This window comes from Sarcophilus harrisii, chromosome 1, assembly GCF_902635505.1.
Source record: "Sarcophilus harrisii chromosome 1, mSarHar1.11, whole genome shotgun sequence".
Lineage (NCBI taxonomy): Eukaryota > Metazoa > Chordata > Mammalia > Dasyuromorphia > Dasyuridae > Sarcophilus > Sarcophilus harrisii.
This window is the reverse complement of record NC_045426.1, coordinates 690553840-690568504: the sequence shown is the minus strand read 5'-3', so window position 1 is coordinate 690568504 and position 14665 is coordinate 690553840. Positions and strand designations below refer to the sequence as shown.

The window sequence follows — 14665 nt, the reverse complement described above, 5'->3', positions numbered from 1 at the left end:
GTGCTCTATCCACTGTGCCATCTAGCTGTTCCTGTATTCCTAGTTCTTTTTTTTTTTGTTATTAAAAAATATTTTATTACTTTTTCAAGTTTTCCCAACTTTTCTTCTACTGCACTTTTTTTTATTATAGCCTTTTATTTACAATTTATATGCATGGGTAATTTTACAGCATTGACAATTGCCAAACCTTTTGTTCCAATTTTTCCCCTCCTCTCCACCCCCCAGATGGCAGGTTGATCAATACATGTTAAATATGTTAAAGTATAAATTAAATACAATATAAGTTGTATTCCTAATTCTTAACACAATTCCTGATACGTCGTCTTTCCTTAATACATGCTTGTTGATTGAATAATTATCTCCCCAGTTTTATTAGACATTATGTCCCTTCCCCTTCTTCTTATCACTCACATATGACACTCCATCTCCCTTCTCCAGATCTTTGCCCAAGCTGTCCCTCATGCTTGTCAGGCCCTCCTTATCTCTGCCTCTTAGAATCCCTGAAATCCCCCAAACTCAGCTTTAATCCTTCTTTCTCAGTGAAACCCCTTCTGATCTCTGCTAGCATCCCCACCCCCAAACATTACTGAGGAATAGGTTTTGTACCCACTATCCCCTAAACTAGAAGTTGCAGAGCCTATGGTGAGCTGTTTTATTAGAGAAGACTCCTCATAGGACAAAAGTCTAAACTAAACACTGTTTTCGCAGCAGGTTACGTCTCTCTCTATAGAACGTGAGCTTCCTCAATGTGTCCTGCTCTCCTTCCTCCTTCCTGGATCCAAACCTCCCTTCTCTGAATGGCTCAGGCTCAGGCTCTCTCCCACCCATACCCTTAGTCCCAGAGAGCCCCATGCTGAGGTTCGGGGGGCTCTGCCTCCCTCTCCAAGCTGGGAAAGCTTGGATCCAGAAGAGACCCTTGCTCCATCTCAGACTCAGGTCCGGACATGGCCCACAAGACGGGCAATGGCCAAGCATCCCACCTCACGGGTTTTGCCTCTGGTTTTACCTCATCAGGTGGATTCTTCACCTTCTGCATGTATCTTCGAACCACATCCTCAGGATTCTTACCTATGGGGAAGCAGGGGAGACAGGGGTGGGGCTGGGCCCGGGTCACGAGTCCCCTTCACTCCTTCCTCCCCCACCTCCAGGGTCACCAAGTCCTTCAGGTGAGAACCTCCTCCAAGCTGAATCCCTCAGGAACCCCTTCCCCAGGACCCCACATCCCACATCCCACCCCGAGAGGCTTCCCAAGTTCTTGGGAGCAGAGGAATCCATGACTGAAAGGAGAGTGGAGGGGGAGAGTAAATTGGGAAGAAAGTTTAATTCTGGGGAGGAGACAAGAAGGTCCAGCCATACTCTTTTTCAGATGTTTCTTCTTGGTTTTCCGACAGATGCCTGGGATCCCGGGCACAGGTTTGATGTCACTTTTATTAATGGGAGGTGGGTGTAGGATGGGTTTGGGAGCCCGGGTCAGGCAGACCGGCAGCCCTGCTGCACACATCAAGATTCCCGTCATCCCTAGGGAGCAGATGCAGCAACGAAAGTGGAGTCAGCCAGGGAGAGGTGCTGTGGAGCTCCGCTCTCCTCCCCAAACCCTCTCTTTCTGGCTCTGAATTAGGAGCGGTTGAGATGGTCATTGTTCCTCCTAGCCATGGAGCCCCATTCATCTCCCCTTCTCCCGACTAATCTGATTCTCCTTTTTTCCATAGCTCTAGAACCTCAGCCATCCCCCTCGGGGATGTATCTGGGCACATCTGTCTGGGTGAGGGTACCAGGTGTGTTTATCTGCCTGTATCTGGGTGAGCATAAAGATGTTTGCAATAATGGATGGGTATGTGCACTTGTGGGAGTGATTGTGTGTGTGTGTGTGTGCGAGTGTAAGTGTGTGTGAGTGAGTGTGAGTGTGTGTGAGTATGAGTGCGTGTGAGAGTGAGTGTGAGTGTGTGTGTGAGTGTGAGTGTGTAAGTGAGTGTGAGTGTGTGAGTGTGTGTGTGTGTGTGTGTGTGTGTGTGTGTGTGTACCTAAAGTGCCTAAACCAAGTTAGAAGGAATTAGGGTTAGAAGGAGATATCTTACCTGCCAAAGCTGGGTGCACAGGTCCTGTGCCATTCAGATTCTTCACAGGGAGCGCTGGGACCCTGGAGGAAGGAGGGGAGAGGGAGATGAGATTTCCCTCTGACACTCACAAACCAGATATGGCAATTCAACCTGAGCCTCTACTCACTCCCTGGTTGTATGATCTTGGGTACCCCACTCTGACTTTCAATGCTGTGCGCTGTAAAATGGTGGCACTAGACTAGGCAATCTCCAAAGCAACATTAAACTGGGACATTTTTTGCTCCGAGAATTTAACATTCTATGTCCTTAGGCTCCTCTCAGCTCTGACATCCCCTGTTCTAAGGTCCCTTCCAGCTCTGACATCCCCTATTCTAAGGCTCCTCCCAGTATCCCCTGTTCTAAGGCCCCTCCTACCTCTGACATCCCCTGTTTTAAGACTCCTCCCAGCTCTGATAATCTATATTCCAGGGTTCCTCCCAGCACTGACGTTCTATGTTCTATGGTCTAAAGGATCTTCTAGCTCTTGTGTTTTTCCTAGGGAATATAATATGACCATTTTCCCCTGGGGTGGGGAGCTAAAGATGGATGGAGTGAAATAATAGCTTAAGCTTTTCCCTAGCTCCTGGAGAAGGGCCCTATTGTTCCTGGAGGTCCTAGTTTCGGTTCCGGCCTGGGAAGCCACTTTCTTGGTCCTTTCATCCAGAACATGAGCAACTATCTCTCCCACACAGGCCATTAGTGTTTTTACCTTTGGGTGACTACATAGTCTCTTATTGTTTTCTCCCTCTCCCACGGAGGGCCTGGTATCAGTTACCAGCCGGCTGGCGCAATGTATACCTGGACCTAAGGCAGGAAGACCTGATTGCAAAACAACCTAACGCATGTGTGGGCTGTGCGTCCCTGGACTTGATCGCTGCCTGCCTCAGTTTGCTCATCTGGAAAATGGAGATAATAGTAACATATATCTCCCAAAGTTATTGAGAGGTACCCAAAGAGAATAATATCGGTAAAGCACTTTGCAAATCTCAAAGCCCCATAAAAATGCTAGTTATATTTATTATTAACATTGTATTTATTATTAACACGCTGCCTGCCTCTCTATGACGATGTCTCACGTTTCTATGGTGCTTTGACGCTTCCAAAGCAATGTTCTCACCTGCCTGGTGAGGCTGGTAATATAAACATTATATTCACTGAGCCAAAAAGACATGGGGGTGGAGCTTAAGTAAAGATCCCAAAGGAGCCTTCCAGGGCAAAGAATCACCCATTTCCATCTAGAAGGACCAGTAAAGGTTATGGGGGTTCACAGATCTCACCAGACAGCCTTAAGGTTGAGAATTCTGGCTCCCGGGCTCAGCTATGGTGGGCACGAGGCAGGCAGACAGATAGACAGGGACTGGGGCACGAGAGTGCTAGATGGAAGGCCGGGGTGGGGGAGGGTATCAGGCTTGCCCAACTTCCCCTTGGGCTTTAGGTGAGTGGGCAGGCTCCTGGCCTCTGCCATGCCAGGCTGGGTTAGGGAGGAAAGGGAAACTGCTGTAATTCAGCAGATCCTGCCCTGGCCTCCTGCCCGGCCCGAAAGCAGCCCAGAAGAACCGCTCCGAGGGGGCCTCTCCAAGCAGATGGTCCCCCTGGCAGGCCAGCAGTCAGGTCTCCTGCAGCAGGCAAACATGCTTCTCCGTGGAACAACACAAACACACGCGCAAGGCAAACACACACAGGCACCGGGGAACACAAACCCTCACAGGGGCCCCTTGCTAAGCCTGGGACTCCAGGCTGGGGAAGAACTGGGCTTTCAGGGCTGCCCAGAACCTCCCCCCCCCACACACACACTCACACACACACCCCTCTGAGAGAGCAGACCTCATGCTGCTGATACACAGGTGCATAAATGCCACGCTGTCAGCCAACGCAAAAAACAGGAGTCACAGAGAAAGAAGTGGGCAGGGACTCCGAGTCACACACACTGACCACACACCGGCACACAAAGAAACATCCAGAGGCATGATCCCATTCTGAGAGAGAGGAAAGTGGGATAGGGGAGGGGAAAGACAGACAGACACAAAGAGAGACACAAAGACAGACAGAGACACAAAGAGAGAGACAGAGAGATAGAGACAAAGACAGACAGGGACATGGAGAGACAGAGAGACACCAAGAGACAGAGAAAGACAGAAAGACAGAAGAGACAGAGAGAAACCAAAACAAAGACAGAGACAGAGATACAGACGAGACACACAGAAAGAGACACACACACAGAGACAGACAAAGACTGAGAGACAGAGGAGACAGAGAGAAATCAAGACAGACAGAGACAGAGAGACAGAAACACACACACAAAAAGACACAGAGACAGAGGAAACAGACAGAGAGAGACACACACAGAGAAAGACACAGAGACAGAGGAGACAGACACAGTGACAGAGAGAGAAAGAGAGACAGAGTCACACACAGAAAGAGACACAGAGACAGAGATAGAGAGACAGAGACACACAGAGAAAGAGACATAGAGACAGAGACACAAAGACAGAAAGACCTAGAGAGAGACACAAAGACAAAGACAAAAAGAGAGAGAGAGACAGAGAAAAGACAAAGAGAGACAGAGACAGAGAAGAGAGATAGAGACAGAAAGAGATAAAGAGAGGCAGAGACAGAGGGAGGAGATTAGAGGTAACCAGAGAGGGGACTATGGGGCTGAATGTGAATCACCACCTAGTATTTTCACCTTTTTTGTTGTTTGCTCGTTTGTTTTTTATTTCTTAATTCTCCCCTTTTGATCTGATTTTTCTTGCACGGTATGATGAATGTGGAAATATGGTTAGAAGAAATGCCCAGGTCTAACCTATATTGAATTACTTGTTGTCTAGGTAAGGAGAAGGGGGAGAAGAGAGGGAGAAAAATTTGGAACCCAACGTTTTGCAAGGGTGAATGTTGAAAACTATCTTTGCATGGATTTGGAAAAATAAAAAGCTATTTTTAAAAAAGAATATAAGCTGAAATCACGTTGGCAGAAGGAATTACCTCGACCAGTGATATTACATATTTATCTGAGGCCCTGATAGGCACCCACACACCTCCTCCACTGTCCCTCTCCCTTCCCTGGCCTGATTTCACACAGCCTGACCATCCTGCCTGCTTCCATTCTGTGGAACTCAGTCCACTCTCCATTTAGACCAGACTCTGTGACCACGAATGAATCTGAGGCTGTTTGTGTGACCGTCTCCCCTTCCCCCAATGCTGTTGTTAGCCTGAGTCCAGCAACATCAGGTAGGCAAAGCGAACAATAAGAAATAAAATGGAACAAAGAAGCCAGACTCCATCCCTGAGCCCAGCAGCAATGGCAGCTCTTGCCCTGTCTCCTGATTCAGGTCCTCTGTTGGCACAGAGGGGATTCATGGAGGGGGGTCCGACCCAATTGGACTTATGGGGAAAGCTGTTCTGGGTTAAGGGGACTCACTCTCTCCATCCCAGAATCCTAGAGTTGCAAAAGACGTCAAAGGCCATTTAATTCGAACAAGAGGTAGCATGGAGGTGATATTGGGGAAGACACTTTATCTCTTCCCTATAAAATGAGAAAGACGCTGGCTTCTAGCATCCCTTTCAGAGACAAGTCTATGACTCCTAGAAGGAGGATGTTATAAAATAAATGATCTCTCTCTTCATCTCCCTTCTGAGTGACAATGGTAGATAGAGAATCTGTCTTGGATTCAGGGCGATGTGGGTTCAAGTTCAGCTTTAAATGCTTCTGCTGGCTGTGTGTAAGCTCATTTCCCTTTTCAGGGCCCCCAATCCACTCTGAATGCTGTAAAGGACTGGAACGGTGGCCGATCTGAACCACTATAGAAAATTTCCTAGAGCAAATGGAGAACCCCATTCCAATAATCTCACAGACTGGGTGAAAAACATTTCTCTGCTCTATTGGCTGTCCCCCTGAAGGCTAGCACCCATGCAATGTCAAAAGCTCCAGAGGATGATGGATTGAAGAAGGCATCTTCTCCTCCTACCCCCTTATTTTAGAGGGGACTTCAAAGGCTATCTAGTCCAATCTTTTCACTTGACAATTGAGGAAATTGAGGACCTAGGATTTTAATGACTTGCTCAACATCACTAGGTAGTAAATGTTAGAGCCTCGTTATGAAATAAAAACCTCTAATGATCATTGATTCAGAGTTGGAGGAGACCTTAGATGTTACCAACTTCATTTTGTAGGTGAGGAAACTGAGGCAAGGGGAAGTTGAGTGACTTGTCCAGGAGAGTCTGAGATGGGATTTGAACCCAAGTTTTCCTGAGCTACGGCTCTTTCTGATATAAGAGGTCACCTAGTTCTATTGAACCCAGAATGTCCATCATTCCTTCAAAGAGACATCGAGCCTTTGCTTGAAGCTTGTGGCATTTTGGATGAATCGTAGCAGAATGTTTTCTCCTGACAGGAAGCCAGACATTTTGCCGCTCTCCTCAGTACCCGCTCTAATCCTAGACCTGCCTTCTGGGGCCAAACTAGGCTAATCCCACTTTTGCTGGACAGCTCCACAATTACTTGAAGTTATCTCCTTTCTTAGTCTTTTCCAGCTTCACTAGTCTGCTCCCTGTTTATTTTAAAATGTTTTTTGCCTTTCTTTGTATCCCCAGGACATAGTACAGTATCTGGTACACAGCAGGTGCTTAATAAATGTTTGTTAACCCACGACATCTATATGCATGGAACTTGATGAGCTCCTTAAGAGCAAGGTCAAGAACTGAGTCTTGAGACCTCCTTGTAGCCAATGGAGATATCACCACCAGGGTTCTGACCACAGTATCAGTTCTTTATGATAGTGAGTTCAACAACCACCGGTCTAGGTGTTGGAGGACATAAGAATATTTAAGGTGGATTTTAAGTTGCTTTATCAGGTCATGGTAACCTTGGGAGGAATTGTTTTTAAATGAAACTTCTCAGCAGCTTGTTCATGATAGAGACATAATGTGATGTAGTGGACTGGACTGGAGCTAATGTGCCTGTAAAGGGTCAAATCCTGGGCTCTGGCAGAGAATTTGGAGTGATAACTTCCCATTTCTGGGCCTCAGTTTCCTCATCTGGTTCTCTGGGGTCCCTTCCAGCCTTAGATGCAGGATATCTCTGTCCCATGAACAGAGTACAGAGTGTACCACTCCTAGCCTCAATTAGAGTCACCAACTGTCTGAGATAAGAGTTCATCAGTAATTTTAATTGGCTAATTAATTAGATGGTTTCCTTTTTAATAAGACAGGGGAGTGAACCTTGGGATTGATGATTGTGTGTGCTATTTGTGTATGACCTTTGCTGCCAACAAGTCATCATAGGGACCATCTCTAGAGCTCCTACATCTGCCTGCTTTGAGGGACCGTTTTCCCACATGATACACACTATAGGAAAGCCCATTCCAATTCTCTAGAATTGGAAACCCATGTGATCCAGTGCCTTCATTTTACAGATGGGGAAACTGAGGCCCAAAGTGATTACATAACTGCCCCAGGTCACCACAGGTAATGGCTGAACTAGAATTTAAACACACATCTTCTTAACTCCAAATTTAGCAATGTTTTCACTGTACCATACCGCCATCCAGAGAGTGTTTCTGCTATCTTTTAGGTGATCACATGGACATTGAGCTGACTCAGAACCTAAGTAACTCCATCATGGTCTTAAGCCATCAGGGACTGCTATTGTTTGCTGGGAAAACAAATAGGACAACCCTTGTCTGAAATCCTTCTCTACCCTGTATCCTTTTTGAACAGATTCCTAGAATTAACTGTTCCACACATTTGTTTGTTTGCTTTTTATTGGCAGATGTTTAACTATAAGATTGTTCTCCTTTTTTCCCCATGAATCTTTGTATCTTATTAATATAATCAATCAGAACCGAGCAAGTATTTCCTTTGATTTTGATGCTTTTCTGTAAATTAAACAAATTCTCTAAATTGTGTAAATTAGCCAGCTAGGTGATGCATTCACCTCAGTGAATCCAACTATAAAATGGAGGTAAAATAGCACCTATCTCCCAAGATTGTTATGAATATCAAATGAAATAATATTTGTGAAAGGTTTAGGATGGTGCCTGGCATATAACAGACACTTAATAAATGCTTCTTCTCTCCCTCTCCCTCAAAGACACTTTATAGTAAAATCTAGTTGACTTTGTATTTAGACCTCTCTCTGTTTCTGACTCTTTACATCACCTCCCCTCCCCTCTCCTCTCCTCTCCTCTCCTCTCCTTTCCTCTTCTGTTCTTCCCTTTCTTCTCCTCTTGTCTCCTCTCTTATCTCCCTCTTTCCCTTTCTCCCTCCCTTTCTGTCTCTCTATCTCTCTCTGTCTCTGTATCCCTCCCTTTTTCTTTCTGTCTTGGTCTCTCTCAGTTTCTCCCCCTCCCTCTCTCTTCTTTCTCTCTCTCCCTCCCTTCTTTTTTTCTCTCTCCCCCTCCCTTCCCCCTCTCTCTTTCCTTCTTGAATTACAGTAAAAAAGCAAAAAAATTGTTTTATCTGTTGACTACCTACTGTGTCTCAGAATTTTTGATTCGGGTACTTCAATGACTTCCTCTGACTCACTGAGCTGGCCCTTCCTACTAGATACTCCAATCATTGCTTCTTGAAGATGGGGGTGGGGATCTAGAAAAACCCCAGTTCTGTCCAACTTCCTTTCCTATAAGCCTTTGTCCCCTTCTCGCCAGTGAATCGGTCCAGAAATTGCTTTCCCTTCCTTGAAATGGAACCTGGGCTTCTTCTTGCCCCCACCTAAACTTGTCCCAGTCAGAATCCCGACTCCTCCCGGAAAACAGCATCTGGATTATTATTATTATTATTTTTAAAGACAATCAAGTTGTTGAACTAATTTGGAGATACCCCGTTCCCAAGAGCCAAAGCTCAGTAAGCAGGCTGTGTTCTAAGCTTGGCATAACAATAATCCTTTGCACTCAGGATGATATCACTCTCTGGCGAAGTGTATCGCTTGGACTAGCACCAGGTGTTCACTGAGGGATTTAGCTCTCCCTGTTTCTCAGGACCATCCATCACATGTTCATAATCCCTGGTCCTTGTCACTGACAGGTATCCACTCCCGCTCCCATTACAGAACTCTGGTGAGGTGCCCCGATGGTGGCCACGGCCCCAAAGATTTGAGATAATTGTGTTCCCACAGGAAAGTGCAAACAGTAACTCAAGACCTAGAAACAATTATGTCATAATCCTGTCCACTTGTGGTATATAAGACCTGCTTTTGGCCAAGCATGTTAAGCCCTCTTTCTTAGAAGGGAGGGCTTCCATTTGCAAACATCACTCTGAAGTTAATTAAATTTTTGTTCGTGTCCTGATTCTCTTGTCTCTGGTTTATTTTTTTGGCTTTGGCCACCGACAGCTGATTCTGGTCTAGTTGATAGGGGTTACATGACTTGTCCAAGGTCACACAGCTAGTAAGCATCTAAGGCTACATTTGAACTCTGCTCCTCCTGATTCTAGGATGTTCTGTGTGGGCATTCTAGAAGTGTGCTCTGATTTTCCTAAGAACATTCCTTTTAGACATTATGTATGAATTCTATTATAACTATTAATTATAATTTATAAATTGAGCATTGGAAGGAAGCTTGGAGACCGTCCAGCCTAACTCCCTCATTTTACAAAGGAGGAAACTGAGACTAAAGGAGATTAGGTGCCTTGCCCAATATTACAGAAACAGTGAGGCCTCTTCCTCAAATTCAAATTCAGGTTCTCCTACTCCACAACCCAACACTTTATTCACCGTACTATGTTGCCTGAATGGGGACTTTCTTTTGCTTTTCTTTGTACAACTAGTGTTTACACAGTGCCTGGCACACAGTAGGCACTTAATAAATGCTTGTTGACTTCTTTGTATCACCAGTATTTTCTATAGCACCTGGCACATAGTAGGCACTTAATAAATGCATGTTAATTGATTTAACACTCATCATTTCCAAAGATTGCTATTGATTTCTAGAGGCAAGAAGCCCCAGTTACTCTCTTCAGTATCTCATTTATTAATTCACCTATTTATTCACATGTTGATGCTGCCATTGGAGTATAAGGCTCTTACATTCAGAGAGTGCTGTTTCTTTGCATTCTCATGGACTAGCCCCAAACCGGGCATACAGTCGGTGCTTAATAAGTGTTTGCTCATTGATTAACTCAGTCACAGAATCTCAGAGGTGGAAGGCATCTCTGAGATTATCTTGTCCAACCCATATCCACTCTACCACATTTGGTCATTGCTCAAAGACCCCCAGGGAGAAGGAGGGGAACTAATCCCACCCTTCCTTCAAGTGGTTTAATGGACTTTGCCATGGCTCTGACTCTTAGGAGAGTTTTTTGAACAAGCCAGTATTTATATCTTTGCATCTTCCATCCACTACAGACCAAGATACAGGCTGATCAGCACCAAAATTGGAGAGAAGAAGGAAGGATACAGAGATGGGTTGGAGAGATATCTTCAGCCCGGAGCAGCTGAGGCTGCCACAAGCCAGTACCTGGGACCACTGTCCTTTGGGGCTAAATCCAAGACTAATAATCCCTCTTCTCCACAACTGCCTCTCAAATCTTTGAAGGCAGCCATCACTTTGTCCTTTCTCCCTGCCCCACTTAATATCCCCAGTTCTTTCAAATGGGTCTCATATGACAAAGATTTGAGGCCCTTCATCATCCTGGACATTGACCTGGCACTGTCCATTATTTTGAAGTTTCAATGGTTCTGAACCTGTTCTCAGAGCCTGATAGCCCATCCTTATTTCAAGGGATAAACCATCTGATTTATGTCTGTCTCTGTTTCTCTCTGTGTGTCTCTGTCTCTGTCTCTGTCTCTGTCCCTGTCTCTCTATCTCTGTCTCTGTCTCTTTGTCTTTCTCTGTCTCTCTCTCTGTCTCTCTCTCTTTCTCTCTGTGTCTTTCTCTCTGTGTCTCTGTCTCTGTCCCTGTCTCTCTGTCTCTGTCTCTCTGTCTTTCTCTGTCTCTGTCTTTCTCTCTGTGTCTTTGTCTTTTTCTCTCTGTCTCTCTGTCTCTGTCTTTCTTTGTAGAATGTTACAATGATGAGAACTAACCACATGGCTCTGACTGGACCCACCCCAGGAATAGGCTTCTATTCTACCACTGGAAGTCTAACCTCCAGCAATTCTATCCATTCCTGACACCTCCCTCCTCTCCAAGTTTATGGTCCCCAATTTCAAGATCAGATGCCAGGTCCCATGTCATACCAAGGAAGCTTGAGGTCCCAGAAAGAACACTGAATCTGACGATAGAGGATCTGGTTTGAATCTTAGCTCTGCTACTTAAGTGTGAGACTCTGGGCAAGTTACTTTCGGTGGGCCTCTATTTATTCATCTGTAAAATGGACAGCTTAGAGTAGGTGCTTTCAGGATGTCTCCTGGCTCCAATTACCTAAAGTCCTATGCTCTTGTGCCCATCCTTTTGGTCTAACCTCTCTCCTGGTGTGATTTTAGGGAAGTCAGTTTCTCTCTTTGGACCTCAGATCTCTCCTGTGTAAAATGAAAAGATGGCTGGATTAGATAGAAGGTCTCTGAAATGAGTGGGATCAGGGAACTCCTCCCAGCCAGATGTTTGTTATTCAGTCAAAGGCCAGCATGTTACCAGGTAACAGAGGTAAGGGCAAGGTGATCATGACTAAGACCCATAGACAAGAGGCAAATGTCATCTCATCATACAGCTCATTTGTGTTAGAGCTAACCCCAGGGATTGGCTCTGGATCTCTTGGTGATATATATATATATATATATATATATATCTTGCTGGGAGGGTTTCCCTGATAATCTTTATAACCTTGCCATCATGGTTCCTTCAGTCCTAAAAATCTTTTTTTTTTTTTTTTTTTTTTTTTTTTTTTTTTTTTTTTTTTGCTGAGGCAATTGGGATTAAGTGATTTGCCCAGGGTCAGCCAGGAGGTGTTAAGTGTCTGAAGTTAGATTTGAACTCAGGTCCTCCTCACATCACAGTCCTAAAATCCTATCACCATGTCAGGTCCGAAGTTTCCTTTGTCCCACTGTTTACCTGACTGCTATGCCCACCATTGGTCCTTAGTCTCATGTTGCTGTTAGTAGCCAATTAATTCTTACTGACCTGCATCCTACTCATACTGGGTAAGAACCAGCGCCCCTCCCACTTGAACCTTGGGAGAGGACTTCCCACAACCCTAACCCCCAAAGGATACAAAGACAAAGGGGTAGGAAGTATCTCTCATCTGGGTGATGGATCTGGTTTAACTTTGTGGTAATTGGGGATGGGAGATGAGCTGGTGTGGCGTGGAGGGGAAGAGAGGGGAAGGAAGGCTGCAAGAGCTCACTTCCCTCAGTTCCCCTCGGTTCACCACACAGTTCTGCTTGTCTGTTCACAACTTCCTCCCCATGCAGCTGCGTGGGCCCAGGACCGGGGAATCCACCAACCCAGAAGAAGTGGGAGTCATCAGCAAGATGCCATGACCTCTTCTTCTCCACTCATGGCGACACAAACTCACGCTGGCGGGTTGTTGATTTTTTCCCTGTCCCTTTCACATACGTTCCCTTCCTGTGTTAAATTGAATGAGGATGTCAGAGTTGGAGCCAAGTTGGGAAGACATGAGGGTCTCGGAGTAGCAGGAGCTCTACCCTGGAAGGGACTCAGAGGCTGTCTGGATCACCAAACCTGAACACATCTGGGTCCCCTCTAAAGCACCCAACAAGAGCCCAAGACCCTTCATGCCCCGCTGTGGACGCCCTCCAGGTTGACCACAAACCTTCTGACTAGACCAGAATACAGTAGGATTATTCCTCCCTAACTCTGGACAATATACCTCTTTGTGCTGCCATATCACAATATTGACTCAGGCAGCTAGGTGGTGCAATGGATAGAGTGCTGAACTGGAGTCAGGAAGATCCGACTTCAAATTCAGCTTCTCAGTTACTAGCTTATATAGCCTATGAAAGCATCACTTAACCTTGGAAGGCCTCACTTTCCTTGCCTGTAAAATGGGAATAGTAATAGCACCTACCTCCCCCAAGACTGTTGTAAGTATCAAATGAGATAATGTCTATACATCAAGTACTCTTGCAAATCTTAAAGCATTCTATACATTCTAAGCATTATTCCTGAGCTTAGATTTCACTAAAATGCTCAGATCTTTTTTTGGGCCAACTATTATCTGACTTTGTACTTGCAAAGTTTCTTCTTTAACCCAAATGTGAGTGAGTTTCCTGACTAATCAGTAGTCATTGACCCTCAGTCCAGACCCCGAGGTTTCTCACAGCACCATGATTCCTCCCAGCATGTAAGAGGCCAGCTGCTTTTTATCCTCATCGTCCAGCACAAAGTAATCGATTGGTTCCCTCAAAATTGTCCCAGAATAAAGACTGTGGGGGTGGAAGAAGTCTTAGGATTCATAAGCTGGAATGGATCATCTGGTCCATCTGTCTCATTTTACAGACAGAGAAACTGAGGATCCGAGAGTATAAATGATTTCCCCAAGATCATATGGGCAAAAGGGTGAGTAAGTGACAGGGGGGATTTGAACCAGATCCTTTGATTTTTAATCTAAGGGCTCTTTCCAAATATTCTTTAAGGTCGAAAGAAGCAGCTAATGTGGAAGGGATGGAGGGGCCATGGGAAAATCTGAACCCCCTCCAAAGACTCAATTCTATAACTCTGTGTTGGTCTTGCCCTTCTTCCCTACCAGAAAGCTTTAGGAAATGGGACTGGGAAAGAGGACTGAGGAAAAGCCCATTCAGGTGTTTGCTTCCTTTCAAAATAAAGATAAATCATCCTCCCTCATACACAGACTCATAAATTCTCTCCCCTCCACCACGATTCCTGCTTTCTCCTCTTAAATCCTTCCCTCCCAACATACCCCATACTCCCTCCTGCACACATATAAATCACTCTCCCACCTAACTTTCAATGTAATGGAAACTCTGAGTCTGTTTCCTCCTCCCCAGCAACATCTGGTCGCAGAAACTCTGAGGATTGACCCTTTTTACACACAGTTGGGTTTTTCTCAGTTACCTCTTGGCCTCCCATCCCAGACTTCCCCTGACCCTCCTAGGAGCGACTGCCAGACATACCCTTCTCTATTGTCTCATTGTCTGGATGAAATGGAGGGACCCATAAAGATGTCTACAAGCTAGAGGGGCCATCAGAAATCATTTAGTCCAACCTGAAAGGGGTCGGGGAGGGAGGAAGAATTTACATAACAACAATCATGTGCCAGACACTCTGCTTTACAATTACTCTAGGAGGTAGGTACTATTATTATCCCCATTTTTACCATTGAAAAAACTGAGGCAGACAGGTTAAGTGACTTGCCCAGGATCACATATCTAGTCAGTATCTGAGGCTGGATTTGAACTCAGATCTTCTTGACCCAAAACCTAATCCACAGAGCCACCAGCTGCCTGATTCCCGGACAGGAATCCCCTTTACAATATCCCCATGTGTTCCTTGAATCTTTGGCCCATTACCACCCAAAGGCAGCCCTTTTCACTTTCTCAGGACTCTGACGGTTGGGATCTTTTTTCCTATATGAAACCCCATTGAAAAGTTCAGCCCGTGCTCTATGGTACTACTACTGATGGTTATTATTTATATACTTTTAGATCTGCTAAGCCCTTT

General features: G+C 45.4%; 1 protein-coding gene across 2 annotated transcripts in view; it reads right to left on the bottom strand.

Moving 5' to 3' along the window:
* The window catches only part of DTX1 (deltex E3 ubiquitin ligase 1), a 64314-nt gene that overhangs the window by 4933 nt on the left and 44716 nt on the right, over positions 1–14665 (bottom strand). For both annotated transcript variants that reach the window (XM_031948632.1, XM_031948633.1), the window contains exons 4-6: positions 2076–2137; positions 1357–1518; positions 1007–1068 (exon numbers count right to left, since the gene is read on the bottom strand). In XM_031948632.1, coding sequence (XP_031804492.1) covers positions 1007–1068; positions 1357–1518; positions 2076–2137 — 286 coding nt within the window. The remainder of the gene's footprint in view (positions 1–1006; positions 1069–1356; positions 1519–2075; positions 2138–14665) is intronic.